The following is a 15291-nucleotide window of genomic DNA, read 5'->3' as shown; positions in this document are numbered from 1 at the left end:
AAAACAGCGTTCATAAAAATATAGTTTACATACATTCACTGTAATTAAATAACAATTTGTTTTCATATGCGGAATATGTCTAAACAGTAAGTGTAAACTTTTCAGACTTGTCAACAAGCTGCGGCGATACCAACAGCGTTGCAATACATTTTTCTTGGAGGTCGTCTCGCAGTTGAGTTTTGCCTATGGAAATGCGTCTGAGCAAGTTATCACCAAACTTCTTGGTTACGTAACATGCAAAACCAAAACTGGCAAGGTTTTTACGAAAAATATCAGTATGATCGACACGGGCTTAGACCCGAATCCCGTTTTCAGGTCGTTTCTGTTGCGGATGTTGCTTAAGTCAAGGTAAAATTTGGTCATGATATTTTATGTATTCTATTTTTATGTCCCCCCCCCCCTTCGAAGAAGAGTGGGTATATTGTTTTGCTGGGTCTCTAGGTAAAAGGTCAAGACCACTGTCATAATAAGTGTGAAAATAGTTTTCGATCAATAACTCGTCAACGCATTGACCGATTGTCTTGATATTTCACATGAGCAAGTTCACGGTCACTCTCACAATAAATACAAATCGTTTCCGATCAATTACTCGTCAACGAATTGACCGATTAGCGTGATACTTCACATGTGCTTTGGCATTGGACAGTAGATAAACCTTATGGAAATGGGAGTCACTAGGTCAAAAGGTCAATGCCACTGTCACAATAAGTGTGAAAATCGCTTCCGATCAACGAATTGACCAATCGGCTTGATACTTCACATGTGCATTGGCCTTGGACAGTAGATGACCTCTATTGAAAGTGGGGTCACTAGTTCAAAGCCCTTTTTAGGGGTGGGAATATATCTCCGACCGCGGAACTCTTGTTATAATTATTTATATACAAACTGTTAATGAATGCGTACACATAGTAATCAGGGCAAACAGCGTTATATCCTAAAGCAGTAACGTCCGTTTTGTGATCATCTAAATGTTACAAGAACTACAGAAGTGTAAACACGACAAGAAGTTTTAATAAATCCATGTACATTTTTATCTGCCATTATACAAATGTGGATAACTAGACATGGTTACGTCCGAAGTTCATTGTTTTTCCCATAGTTCACGTTTGTTTCGAGTGTTTATTTAAATGGAGCCAAAATTTATTGGTGCGCATATTTATACGCTAGTTAATATTGTGTACGGTTTAATTCATATGCCAGCGTACTTGTTGAGCTACTTGAGACACAAGAAGGGATATATAGCCAGTTTTATCAGATATATCATAACTAAAATATTGAGGTGCACTAGGTCATATGCTGTTTATATGTTTGTAAAGTTCCAAACCTCTAGCAGCAATAATTGTTGAATGACCCAGAACAGAAGTTAAACAATGTATTTAACAATTTATTTAAACCATATTTGCTAAACTGGACCTTACTCATCCGGTAATATCAATAAAGTCCGATTAACATTACTAAAGTTTGCAGGTGCACTTTCTGGTCGATATGTTTATAAAGCTGTATCCTTCAGGCAGCTTTTTAGTTTGGGTTCCATTAGACTTAATTTAAAATGCATGTGTATGCTATACAAAGACCATAACTCCAGAAATGTCGAAAATAATATCGCTATCGAACATGCTGATTTATGTTTGTGTTTCTTCACGTTCCGCTAGCAGCGATGCTATTTAATAATAAAAAGTCCTTAAAGTGTCCATGCTCACATGTTGGTATATATTCGTTTGGTAATTTGCATCCTCTAGCAGCAATATGTGTTTGTGTTACGCGCGATAATAAGTTATGTCATTTTTGAGCTGAAGAAATGTCTGATCCCTCTAGCAGCAATAGTTTTAGGGATACGCACCACACACAGACATCAGACGGACGAGAGGACGGACGAAAAAAGTGGCAGAATTAAGAAATGCAAATTTGAATTTGTTTTGATAATAAAAAATCGCTTCGCAAAATGTTGTACGAATCTCCGTCTGTTAAATGGTATTATATTTGCACTTTTAATAGAGAGTAATATTTATTTTAGCGAGGAAAGGTATGTTTCCAGTTATATCAGCCAGTTCCTGGAAAGCACGACAATAGATACGGACACAAACCCTAAGGAGAGAATTGACATTTATTTGCTGATTGTTCAATGTTGGGAGGTATTAAACTTGAACAAAATGTATTCCCACTCCACAAAAAGTTATATTTCAAATTGGTATTTCAGAAAAAAATTGAATCTGCTTGTCTATCAGTTTATCAGTCCTTTGTCTGTCTGACTGGTTGTCCGTTTCGTCGGATTTGTTTGGTCCGTGTTATAAATCCCTTTACGTATAAAATTCAAACTGCGTTTATTGATTTAGTACAGTGACGATGTTTACAGATTATCGTAAAGATTGCGGAGTTATTCACGTTTGTGATTTTACCCGGTCCTACCATTTTTCACAAAAACTACTGACTTGATTGACTTCAAACTTTGTATATTGTTGATAGGCATAGTTCACTGCTAACCAATTAAAACTTTAATGGCATTATTTAAAGAGTTAGCCCGCGGTGTTTTGTTTTCTTTTGTATTTGCTCCGAGTTGGCTATCCTGTACATTGTAGCCGTTTTTTCGGTATTGTAGGACACGCAGTTACAGTATATTGAACAAAGTGGAGAATCAAGACTGACTATTGCCTGCGATTTGTTTCGAGATGCTTTTGAAAAGATCAACAACCACCGGTCATTGACTGAACTACTTTATGGTATCGCAACTGCAAGAGCATGTCTATCTGAAACAGCACGTTGCTTAGCGGAACTTGCCGAGGAGGAAAAACATACTATTACCGGCGATATGCTAAAAATTATTCAAGCTGCTAAAGAATTGTGTCACAGTCATAATAAAGAAACATTGAAGTAAGTGATATAGTACTTTTTGCAGAAACTACGAGGTAAATGCGTGAATACTTCGTAAATGTTGTGTCACTGTCGTTTAGTTGATTGCAATTTAAATTGTTCAAATCTATTTGAAAGGCATTCGACCTGATGGATATGATCTGATTTATATGTTCAAGCAGTCAAACGACCTGATGTACCAATATAGATTTTAAAATGTACATGACATACAATATAGCATGCGAACGTTTTTGTTTCATTTACTTATTAAATGTGGAATGCACGATCATTTAATATGGAATATTATTATCACGTATGCTGCGTATGTTTTTCAGATATTACTTAAAAGATGGTTGGTATAGTATGTTGTTACATAAGAGGCTAAGAGAAATGATTAACTGTGTGATTAAAATATTATGTATACTTTCCAGGGTGTATCTATTGAAAATCTTGTGCCGTCGTTACGGCATACATATATATCAAAGATTATCGAAGTCTTGTGCGCATAGTTTGAATTGGGTGGCATTTGAGGGCAGATCAGAACAGGTATTTTGTTTAATGTTATGTATGACAAAAATCGCATTCATGTATACATGTTCCATGTAATGTTCTGGACGCTTGCAGTTATAATATTTTGAAAATATAGTCATCTGGGGAACTCGATTGCCTGTTTAATATGGACTTCATAGTTTTTGAATATGTGCCTTAACGTGCTGTTAGCTATCGTAAATGTTTGATACCGAAATTAAACGAATTCAATTAGATGTCAAGTTTGGAATACGTCAAAGTAGAGTCGCTAACAATTTTACCCATATTTATTATACTATCATGACCATTGCTAGTTTTAAATATAGTCTTGTCGTTACCATGTTGGTCTTTACATGCCAACTGCATATGTTTATTTGCTGCGTTCAATCTACCAGATGCAGGTTGAGGTAGCAGATAGATACATTGTCTTTGGGGAGACATACACACGTGTAAGAGAAGCCGTTGCAAAAACACTTCTTGGAGAAGATAGTGGGATACTTCAAGACTTATTGCAGGTATGTTAATGCATTGCACGTATAAAATACTTACCATTTGTATGAGTAGTTTCTGATATATATGAAACAAAATGTTATTTTATACCATAACAAATGGTTAGTTACAATTTTATTTGAAGAATCATTGCATGATTACATTGAATAGTATGTTTAATGCAGACAACAAAACCATATTTCCTCTATCCAGTTTATGTGTGTGAACACTACAATTCTTTCTTTGCAGAAAATACAAAGTCGGAATGCACATTTAGAAACCGTCGTGCAGCTAGCTGTGCACAGAGAGGTAACATGTGCACATGTCAGACAATCATTCACTAAACCGAAAAAGGTGCGTCGATTATTAGCGTTGTTTTTCCTCGGTGATTTTGATTTAATATCGGTTGTACTTACATCATAAAGAATGAATGTTTCGTATTTGCATTTTGCACAAAGTGTTTAATGTTTTTAAGATATTTTGTTCAACATTACCGTGCAGAAATAAACCAATACGAGCAAATAAAACTGTGCACATTTCATACATTTATTTTATTTTTATTAAATGGTTCCTTTGATTTCAGGGAATTCAACGCCTACATAAACTACTTGTGGCTTCCGAAGTCGTGGAAGACAAGGTTTGCCTTTACAGAATAAAACAAAACCATCTAGTGAACACATCGACGTTATGATAATAACATATTAAATGGGATTGTATCAATACATGAAGCTATTGAGATATTACGTATACAACAGACCATTTCGTATTTAATCACTTTACATATATTTCAAATTGTTTAAATAATGTATTTGCTATTAAATGGTTAATACACTTTATGTTTAAACTTGGAGCATATCGGTTTCCTGTACTAATACACCAAAGATTGAAAACTTAGCACTTAATCAGGAGATAAATTGGTGTAAATATCTACTACATTTATAATAGAAAACTTATTTTAATGAAAGAATAATTGAAACTGGGATCACTGCCTAAAAACGGTCAATTCAAAGTATTGATGTTTAAACTGGTTTGGTGGCTAGCCGCACCTGACATCCCAGAATTATTTTCAAACCAAATTCGGGTCTAAAGTGATCTCACTCAAATATACGTATGAAGACATAAATGAACACATGAATGCCAAAACGTGACGCGTGATTCCAATACGACACACAATATTGAGTGTCAAGTGTTGGAAATCTCTATAGGAAATATATTCGAACGATTTGGAGATTATTTGTTTTAATTATCATTATAAACATATTTTCTTCAATCTTAACAGATACTAAACTATCAAGTTAGCTACACAAAATATCCAACAATATAGGTTTAAATAAATCGTTAATATGTTTTGTAAACATAACCACGAAGTAGATATATTGCATACAGCCTCTGAAGACATTTCTTGAGAACTATAGTAGACAGTTAAACCTACTCAGTTACGATTTCAACTTTGCATGATTGAGTTGTAACATATTATGATTATAATAAACTAGGAGCTCATGCAGAGGCTTCTGAATAACAACCTTCAGCCCCCGTTGTTGGTCATGAAACCTCAATCGAGTATGGAGCAACAGGGCGTGCAGTGCTTAATGACACACTTCAAAATCACCATGTCAAAAATTCAAGATGAGTCGACATTACTTTTCCCTTTCAAGGCGTTGATCGATGGAAATCTTATTATCCAGGTTTGCTTGTGTAGTAGTCTGTGACCACGTTAATACGTATTAACTCACCTGAAAAAATATGTTCATTGGCAAGTTTATGGTGTACCTTAAGTCCAATGTCATGATGATTGTTTCAGAGCATGTTTCTACCGACCATGCCACAGGATGACTTGGAAGACATACACAATGCCATGCTCAGGAACCGAGGAGGCGAAAATCCTGTTGTTTATCGTAAGTTTAATTTAAGTCTGAATAATACGAGTTTTCGTTTGAGTGGTTGTTGTATATTTCATTTTAATTTTTTTTATCATATCAATTTATTATAATAGCATGTGCCTTGTATTAATTTTAGGATGCCCTAAGGGTCATCCCTACCTCATCGGTGATGTAAGTATGAGTTTGTATGGTTATGGTTACTTCATAAATGGCTTTATTGCCTATTGACTCCAGTTTTTAACAATAATATAATTTTTATACTGCTAGACGTTAATGAACATTGTATCACATTTGTATGTATTCAATGGGGATGTGTACCGCTGTAAACAATATCCCTTTTATGTCGTTATTGATAATACGCGAACAGTTTCAAATCCCTTAAAGGCATTAATAATCCACACATATATTAATATTTAAGCAAGTATTCACAATGCTGATTTGTGTGGTTATTAAATGAATTGTCCATGTGTTCATTGGAAAAAATGACGGCATGCGACTAATTAATTTTAGAGAGTGTCAATAACGTGATTTAATTTTCAGTGCGGACGTCCAAATTCGACTGGTTTTTGTCCAGAATGTCGGGAACAAATCGGTGGGGCGGGACACAAAGCATTGCCAGGAAATGTTTTGAATAACCAGTTAGTTTAAATATTATTTTATATGGAAACATGGTCGGTTGACATGGCAGTTATCTATTTTACTGTAGCGGTGTACATCAAGTTGATTGTATACATTGATTTAAAACATTAAATATAAATACATTATATAGATGGTATTTATTTTAGTTTAGGATAACGAGTCCCTTTAATGAACATCCTTACCTTAATCATGAATTTCGAAACGCACGTAAACCTAAATGTAAATTGCTTTCTTGCGTATAATATAACATCCTTGTGTTTGGACAGCACATTGTGAAATATATTACTAAATTAACTTTAGAGGGGATACAACAAAACGAGGACATGTCCTCGGCAGGAGCAATAAAAGTGGAATTATTCAGCCAGAGAGAGATATGAAACCCACTTACTGCACAGCTGTTCGACTCTTCCTTCATATGGCCTTGTACCTGGGTCCAGTGGAGGATGTATGTACTTGCTAACTCGTTTATGTTTACAAGCAAAAGGATAGTCTGCATCAGGATATACATCATTCAACGTCGTATTAAAATGTTTTTAAAAGGAAACCGCATATATTGTAAAAATATTTTGATATATAAAGAAATGATACAACGATGCGCATAATTGAATAACATAATGTATCTTTTGTTTAGATACAGAAAATTATACAGCCAGAAATACCGGCCAATCATGTGTCGCAGTTTTTACTGGATCACATAAACGCAAACATCGTCGGTCTCCAGAAAGCGCTCGGTCGAAGTCCAGATGATATCATCCTGCTGATGCATGTCGTTGTTCACCACATGATGCATCAAGCTGGTATACCAACAATGTTCTGATTAAGTTAAAATAATAATGCAGATTAAGGAGTTCTTAATTACACACTCGACAAATGAAGTCTTACTTAAAAACAGAATACATGACAATCCGAATAGCAAGGACAGTGGTGAACTAAATTTACTACAATACAATTAACAGAAATCCGTTGAAAAGCCACAATGTTGTTGTTTTTTTTTTCAGAATGCTTTTATTGATTTGATTTCTTCACTGTCAATTACTGTATGAAATACTAAATTGTATTTACTATCAAGTTTTGTCAATATTATTGTATTGGATCTTTTACATTTGTTTAAGGCAACTTGACATTAAACTACTTTACGAATATAAAAGTTGACAGGCACTATGTCTTAATAATAGTCCATAATAATGATACACCTTAGGTTTGACAGTAACACTTGCCTCTAACATTGTCTGCCTTTGACGTTGTTCATACAGGTGACGTGACTATATATCACAATTGTCAAATTTTCTAAATTTAGTGCACATAATCTAAAAATCCCCAGCACTTTAATCTTGAAGTTAGCTACCCATTAAATTGCATTTCTGTTATTGATTGTGCATTCAACTTTTTAATATGTTTTGTTTACTTCAGGCCACTCCAAATTGTTATGTTGGTCGTCGGATTTGCCGCACCTATTTTTTTAAATGGAAAAAAAACTTATTTTTTTTACAGCTCGCACTCATTTTTGTGTCCTTCATTAACCATAGCGCATGGGGTTTTTTTAATTTGTGAAAAGAAATAACACGATTTAGCAGAAACGATTTTGACGCTGAATACGAACGCCAAATATAGTGTTTCGTAACCTTTTGAATCGATAACTGCAGACGCTAAAAATTCGATCGAGACGACAAAAAAATGACTACCTGAGAGAGCAGTACATGTTTCGCTGTCTTGAACGTTTTAACAAATTGCACTTAAAAGTTGCTGCAGCCAACCCTTAAAATTATAAACACATCTTCTACGTTCTGTGAATTATTTGAATGTGTTTGTTTACGTTCGAACATGCATCTATCAGCAGATACCGTTGAAGCATGTTCAATTTCAGACAACATCGGTAAACATGACGTAAGATTTTTTATACTTTTTCTTTATGAAATGGGCACATGGACGGTATTTCCCTATATGTAAGCAAATGCTTCCTATAACACAATTTTAAGTGAACGAAAAATAAACATAAAATCACTAAATGCTTCTTCTAAAAGTTTCTCAGGGACAATGTTTTATCATATTTAAAATACATGGTTGACGGAACATGTTTAACAGCTATGTCCGAGTATGTCAGAAACATCAAATAAGTTATTGGTAATGTATAAATGTATTTCAAAAAAAATACAATACCGTACTAGCCATCGATATGCCCCTTTTAAAATAAGGTAGCGACAATGGATTATATGCATGGCCTTTGTCCGACTGTCTGTCATTATCATTTGATGATTGCCCCTTTTAAGTTCTATTGCAACATGGTATACCTTTTCACAGATTGCAACATGGTATACCTTTTCACAGCTTTTACTGTTTAAAACTTCAAACAAATATAAGCAGCAGTAGGTAGACATGTGTCCCTCACTTCAATGACATGATTACACGTATATTTCGTGGTCAAATGTCATATGCAACTTACTCCTATAAATATGAGGTCGATATAGTTCTTTGTATAAGAATTGATTTGAATGTAAAATATAGCTGTTTAAACCTATTGATAATGCAATATGTTTCTATCGAAATGTTTTTTTTTTATTCTTCGCTCTTCGATCGCTCGAGAATTTTCCTGTTTTCAAAAAAAAATATGTTTCGCTCGCCTCTTCAAAAAAAAATTCAAAAAAATCCGTAGACCAACAAATCATATTGGAGTGGCCTCAAATGTAATTTGTAATTTTGATGTTGATTTTTTATGTTGAATTCTGTAAATTTTCCATTCTGAAAGTGAGCTTGACAGTTGAACTTTGTTGTCGAAGCAAATTGAATCACATCAAAGTAAATCCATTAAAACAGTTTGTATTTGTGTATCGTCTTTCTAAATTATGTTCCATTTTGTCTTACTAGTATGACGTTTAGTAAATAACGTCATGTACCGGCCCAGAATTATAGTCCGTAATGACCATACTCTTGGTTCCTGACCCTCTTTGGGCAAAATTACATTCAACAATAAGTCAAATTAAAAGTCTGTTGAGTTTTGGTCAAGATCCTTTACAGACGTAACTTTTGTCTATCGTTAGGAAATTGATTTCTCTCTAAATCGTTATCGTATCAGTTTTACAGTAATTTTACAATAAACCAGATTTATAAACATTGTACATATTAACTAACACTGATTATGTGAACTTTTATAACATTTTTCTTATAATATTAACGTAAATTGTGAACGGACGCGGAAACTGACTGACTGTGCGTAAAACTGTGTGTAAACACTTCCCTGTTATCATTACCGAAAAGCTTGCGGTTACAAAATGCGTATATTGTGTGTCTCTTTTACATGTGGTACGCTACGATTAGATGACTTCGCATGACTAAACTATTGCTTGAACATTTATAAAGACTCGCACAGTATTATATTCACAAAAATTTAACAGTTTCAGTTGACCACGTTATTAAAACTGTATACCTCAAAGCAGAAGTACGTAACAATACTTACGTTCTTACTTTGACCTTTAATTTAAGGAAAAGCTCTTCCACAAAGGCTGACTCTTCTATCCTCAAAGGCAGATCGCAAAGCATGGGAAAATGATTTTTGTTCGACTGTATTACGTAACGTACTTGGGGTAAGGAGTCAAATTTGTTTTCGAAATAATATTTACTTCATATTACATCAACTGTGTAAGCATATCGGAATTTCTCATTTTAAAATATTTCGACGTTGGTGTGTGCTGTCTGTTGCTTGTCAATATTGACTTATATGAGATCTTTTGGATTTTCTTTCAGAGCGCTGAACTCTGGCTTACCAATTTAAACAACCGTATTGCAACTGATCAAAGAATAGGTAAAAGGCATTTTCTTAAGAAAGTTCTCCTTCTTGATCAAATCATTGTTTTCACAACAATTCGAATTCCGTTTAACACGCATAAGCATGTGTATTTTCAAAATTGAAACGTTACATACACAGTTTTTTCGAAACATGTTATGCATAACCATCAGTTGGTGGTCTTTAAACTGTTTAACAATGCTGATTCGCTGTACAGTCTATTAAAACAAATAATAATTAAAGCAATTACTTTCAATTTATCTGGTAAAGTATTTAATTATAAACTCAGGAGCCGATCCACTACTGTGCTTGATATACGAAACGGACAACACGCAGGAAAGTGAAGACACAGACAATCTGCTGAATGTCTCACGAATGTGGCGATTTCGAATCCCAATTACAATTGAACATATGCGCCAAGTATTGGATTCGAAAATTCAGGACTTAAAGCCAAAGCCGCGTGTCCTGCAACGTTTTTTGCTCGAGGTAGGAGTATAAAATGATATTCAATGTTATCTGTACATATAAAGTGGATATAAGTTTGCATGTGCGTGACAGAAAACTATACGTTTGTTTTTCAATGTTGGGATTTCTTCAATATGATTGTTAAGTATTGTAAATGACTCATTAATGATTGCCGCTTTTCGTAATATTGTTTTTTCATCTGCATCTGGATGGTTAATCTCAGGAGATGGAGTGTTATCATACCAAATTACCCTTTATCCTTAGGATGACATACTCCAAGCACTGCGATATCTTCCCAATATCATGCTTCTTCAGCGAGCACTTCTTCAAAAACTCCAGAAGAAACTTGACAGAGCTGAAGCTAATGCGCAACTTAAAGTTAGGGATATAAAGAAAGGTAATGTTTATTCAATTCAAAATTAAAGCGTGTGTACACGTTTCAAACCTCTTCTTATGCAATGAAATGTAAGCAATGAAATGTGATGAAATTGATTTTCAGTATTAGCATGATTTTGCGACTTAACGTGCACATAAACAAACAATGTAAAACTAAATGTATGTATCGATGTATCGGAGTTTGCTGTTATCGATTTAAGTTTTTGTCAAAGGATTCCTTCTCCTGCAGCCGTTGGAAATCAATTAATTGATTAAGGCGTATGATTATTTTGAAAATATTAAGCTAAACAAATGTAAACTTATTGATATATAACGCAAATATGTTTTATGGAATATGCACATTACACAATAAGCTACACGCTACATGCTTAATAGTTTATTAATTTAATGGCAGATAATCTGGCCGGACATGACACAGAGAGGTGGATAGATGATTTTTCAAAAGCATGGGAAATGACACGACTGCGTCTATCATCAGGTCAAACATTTTTTTTATTATTATTTTGTTCGACATGAAAACTAGTATTTAGATATGTGGTTACAAATAGATTCATTAAGACTTCAGCTATCTTAATCATTATAACTGACTCTTGTTTTAAACATGTACTTTTTAAAAAGGTTGTGCTACCAAGTTTGGGCGAGTGACCGTTCCAGAGGAGTTTTGCAGAGAACGAATAACAGACAACACTCCACTCGCCGTCCTTTTACCGGCGACGAACGGTCCTGGATTGTGTTCCTATGCCATGCTTGATCTCCTCTTTAGGAAACAGAACGAGTTGATTGACTTCTACGGTTCCGAAACGGAGAGGTACATATATTTTAATTAAACTGTCATCACGGCGGTTAATTTGATAATGTTATTCTTATTTTTTTTACTTTGTTATAACTCGTTGGTTGCTCATTTAGCATATTGGTAAAATACAATATGCATTAGCGTAAATATGCGATAGAAGTATTGCATTTGAAAATATATTGTTTTGTTTTCTTAAAGACTACATTCACTTTCTTCAATCGCACCAATGGCTGTGACCTCCGCACATCTGATCAGCTACGACCACGAACATGACTTGATGCCCCTGGTTTTGGCCAACTGTCATTATTCCTTTGAGATGGGCGTCGGGACCAAGATTGAGTATGACTTTGCTGGCATGGAAAGACAGCTTATGGACAGGCTTCTTTACTCCAAGTCGAAGATAGAAATCCATCAATACCTGAAGGTATTTCTAGAGACATTTATGTGTTATCACAATTAATTATATTAGCCAAGCCTTTGTAAGTTTCTTTGAAAGCGGAACCTGTTTGATCAGCTTCCATGTATTTATTATTAATAACTAATTCTTTGATCTTTATACACTCGTAATTTATACTGATTCTGAGGTATTTTTTTGACTTGTGGAAGTTATTTCATTTTGATTGTCGATGTTCTAAATGAAAATTTATTTATATCTAAATATGCCCTTTCACGCGTTAGGTCGACCTGATGGTTTACAGAACAGAAGTGACGAACGTCTCTGTTTTCAACAAACTTCGGGGCAACATACCACAGGTGAGATTATAAATACATTTTGCTTTCTTTTTTTACCAGATTTGGTGTGTATGTGTGTTGAGTGTATGTAACATAAATTAAAGTGTACATATAATATACTGTGTACTGTATGCTGAAACATTTTTACGAAATTATGTGTATATTCTGTCGTATATTATCGTATATTTCTTCTGTCTGCTTTTCATAGGAACACTTAAATCATGCTGTCAAAAAGCAGATTTTTGAAGAACTACGATCATTGCCCGACGTGTGTGAATCGCTTGACAATTTAGATATTGCTATTAGCTTCCTAAAGACGACTGGCGGTGACCCAGCTATGCCAATACACAGGTTCATAGAGGAAACGCTACGAATGGACAAATCTCTTTTGAGTCAAAAGGCTAGTCACTATATTACAATTCGCGCATTCGTTTGTAATACGTGTGTTTATGGTTCATTCTGTTAAGTCTTAATTCAGTGCACTAATACTTAAAAATAATTTTACAGATTTCGATTGAAATGAGGTTGCGATTAAAATTTATTTACCTTATGGTGTCGTTCTTTAGGCCCGGCAAACTTGCGAACTTCGACATGCCAGATCGTTGTGGTTGCTGTTGTCCTTTCTTAAGTCAAGACTTCTTGTTGATTATCGACACGCAACCGAGGTTTGTTTATAAAAATGTCTCTTAATTGCAGAAGACTCTTGGAAACATGTTGTTGATTTGTTGCAAGTGGATCCGGAAAATCAGCGTTAGAACGTTTTGTTCTTTGGCAGAATGTGCTTATATATTAAAATGACAATACTTTACTGTTTTGATACAAATGCGTGTCAGTTTTATATCAATAAACTCACACATTGTGATATAGAACAATTGAAAAAGTAATATTAACGTCTATAATTAGATTTAAACATATCTATAAGAAATCATCTAAATTGCATTTGTAATGCCTTTTTATGCAGGCGGTTTTTGAAACGTTGCCTAATGGTTTCTACGAAGATCTACCCGACGTAGTAAAATCAAGCTTTGGAGAATACATGAACAATCTAAGCACTGAGAAGTTATCAAATCTATTGGAGCTGCTTCATGAATTTCTAATTCTCAGAGTTTGCGTTCAAGAGAATCCTGATGACGATGATTTTGTGGATACCAATAAATACAGGTGCGATCATTTCGTATTTGAAATGTTTGAAAGTATTTAGACAACGATGTTGTTTGTGTATAAGTATTTACACGATTTTGATTAAAAGTAACTAAGGCATGTGCATTATAGTGTGTGCAATTTTAGATTAAAGGTCAGCCATTTGATGATAGCTGGAATTTATGATGGTGGGTTTAGACAATACATACTTAGGTTGAGCTTGAACACTGTACATTATACACGATAGGGAAAAAGCTGATATGTTTAGTTCCTAAATCATTTATTTCGAATGACTGTATTTTGTATGTACATTGGTGAAGAAATTCGCTAGCGTATTTTCTCCAATTACAGATTATTTGAAAGCCTGAAGGAGTACATTGAGCTAAGCGAATCGCCAGTGCTCGAACCTGTCATTTTGAATGGAAGTCCAACGGGATTGTTGTATGAACACGGTGCAAAGGCCTGGGTACTGGCGTACGAGACGCTTTTGAGGAAAATAGGAACCAGGCGTCGCTCCTGATATACAGAAAAAAAATACTGACGTCAGGAAATATAAATAAACCGATATACAGAAAACACATATAATAAGAAAATAAAATAAATTATTGTTTAAAGACAATAATGTTTACAGTTTTTCACTATTTTTCTTTGGTCGCAAATATGTCACCTATGACTATGCATGTTTTGTTTCAGTGCATATTTGCAATGACATTATTGATTGAATGAATTGCAGTAAAATCACAATATAGTTTGCAGTGGTACAATATGTGTGAAAATGCAAGTGTGTGTACATATATTTTCTATGATATCGTTGAATGGCTAAATTGAAATAAAGTTTGCATTGTTGCAATATATGTATGGTGTGACTATGTTTGTTTTGTGTCTGTAAAAAACTGTAAACTGTCTTTGTTTACTGGCTGTTTACTTTTCTATTGTTACATAAAATTGCAGTTATATATTCCTGCTATATTTGATATATACAATTTATGAAACGCATTGTCGTAATATATTTGTGTTGCCATTCGCAAAACCATATAGTTGTCAGAACATTATACATGCTTATATTGAAAACTTTTCGAATGAATAGCATATTCGTGAAGTTGTTCTTTATTTTGAAATGTAAATTATTCTTTCATTGTTTTTAGATCAAGGTGAATGTGTCATTTTAAGTATACTGTGATATATAAAGTGCATATATAATAGGCGTATAAAAACACTCCATACGTGATTAGGGTGTAAATTTTAAGCGCATTCGTGCCGAGTTTATTTTTATAATATTCGGTACACTTATTTAATTTTCTTTATGAAATGTTTTTGCTTTTTTATGGTTTTAATGGCGATACATCTTTAGGTTATTGTATGTTTTTATAAGAAATGGATTCTTTTTTGTGTCAATCATCTTATAACAGTCTATAACATTTTCATGTACATATCAAAATGATGCCACATAATCATCAACATGTGTGTGTGTGTGTGTGTGTGTGTTTAAAATTAGGCGTCACAGAATCATGAAAATACTTGTGCTTAAGCTGCCAACTATTTCAAAATCGAGAACGTGTGAGTGCTTTAAAAATCAGATGTCTCATACACAAATTCAGTTTGTG

The 15291-nt window shown here is 34.1% G+C and overlaps 1 protein-coding gene across 1 annotated transcript in view; it reads left to right on the top strand.

Moving 5' to 3' along the window:
• LOC127852591 (E3 ubiquitin-protein ligase rnf213-alpha-like) overlaps positions 1–14707 on the top strand; it is a 66750-nt gene extending 52043 nt beyond the window's left edge. Inside the window, exons 73-97 of the mRNA XM_052386542.1 lie at positions 106–348; positions 2015–2132; positions 2597–2868; positions 3279–3393; positions 3771–3890; positions 4114–4218; positions 4448–4501; positions 5358–5549; positions 5666–5759; positions 5881–5915; positions 6285–6382; positions 6684–6828; positions 7015–7180; positions 9861–9961; positions 10122–10179; positions 10451–10647; positions 10891–11023; positions 11417–11500; positions 11641–11830; positions 12014–12239; positions 12494–12568; positions 12756–12947; positions 13114–13212; positions 13509–13708; positions 14039–14707. Coding sequence (XP_052242502.1) covers positions 106–348; positions 2015–2132; positions 2597–2868; positions 3279–3393; positions 3771–3890; positions 4114–4218; positions 4448–4501; positions 5358–5549; positions 5666–5759; positions 5881–5915; positions 6285–6382; positions 6684–6828; positions 7015–7180; positions 9861–9961; positions 10122–10179; positions 10451–10647; positions 10891–11023; positions 11417–11500; positions 11641–11830; positions 12014–12239; positions 12494–12568; positions 12756–12947; positions 13114–13212; positions 13509–13708; positions 14039–14207 — 3481 coding nt within the window. The 3' untranslated portion in view covers positions 14208–14707. The remainder of the gene's footprint in view (positions 1–105; positions 349–2014; positions 2133–2596; positions 2869–3278; positions 3394–3770; positions 3891–4113; positions 4219–4447; positions 4502–5357; positions 5550–5665; positions 5760–5880; positions 5916–6284; positions 6383–6683; positions 6829–7014; positions 7181–9860; positions 9962–10121; positions 10180–10450; positions 10648–10890; positions 11024–11416; positions 11501–11640; positions 11831–12013; positions 12240–12493; positions 12569–12755; positions 12948–13113; positions 13213–13508; positions 13709–14038) is intronic.
• The last annotated feature ends 584 nt before the right edge of the window (positions 14708–15291 follow it).

Source organism: Dreissena polymorpha, chromosome 12 (genome assembly GCF_020536995.1).
Source record: "Dreissena polymorpha isolate Duluth1 chromosome 12, UMN_Dpol_1.0, whole genome shotgun sequence".
Taxonomy (NCBI): Eukaryota; Metazoa; Mollusca; class Bivalvia; order Myida; family Dreissenidae; genus Dreissena; species Dreissena polymorpha.
The sequence above is the reverse complement of the archived record's forward strand: the minus strand, read 5'-3'. Positions and strand labels throughout refer to the sequence as shown.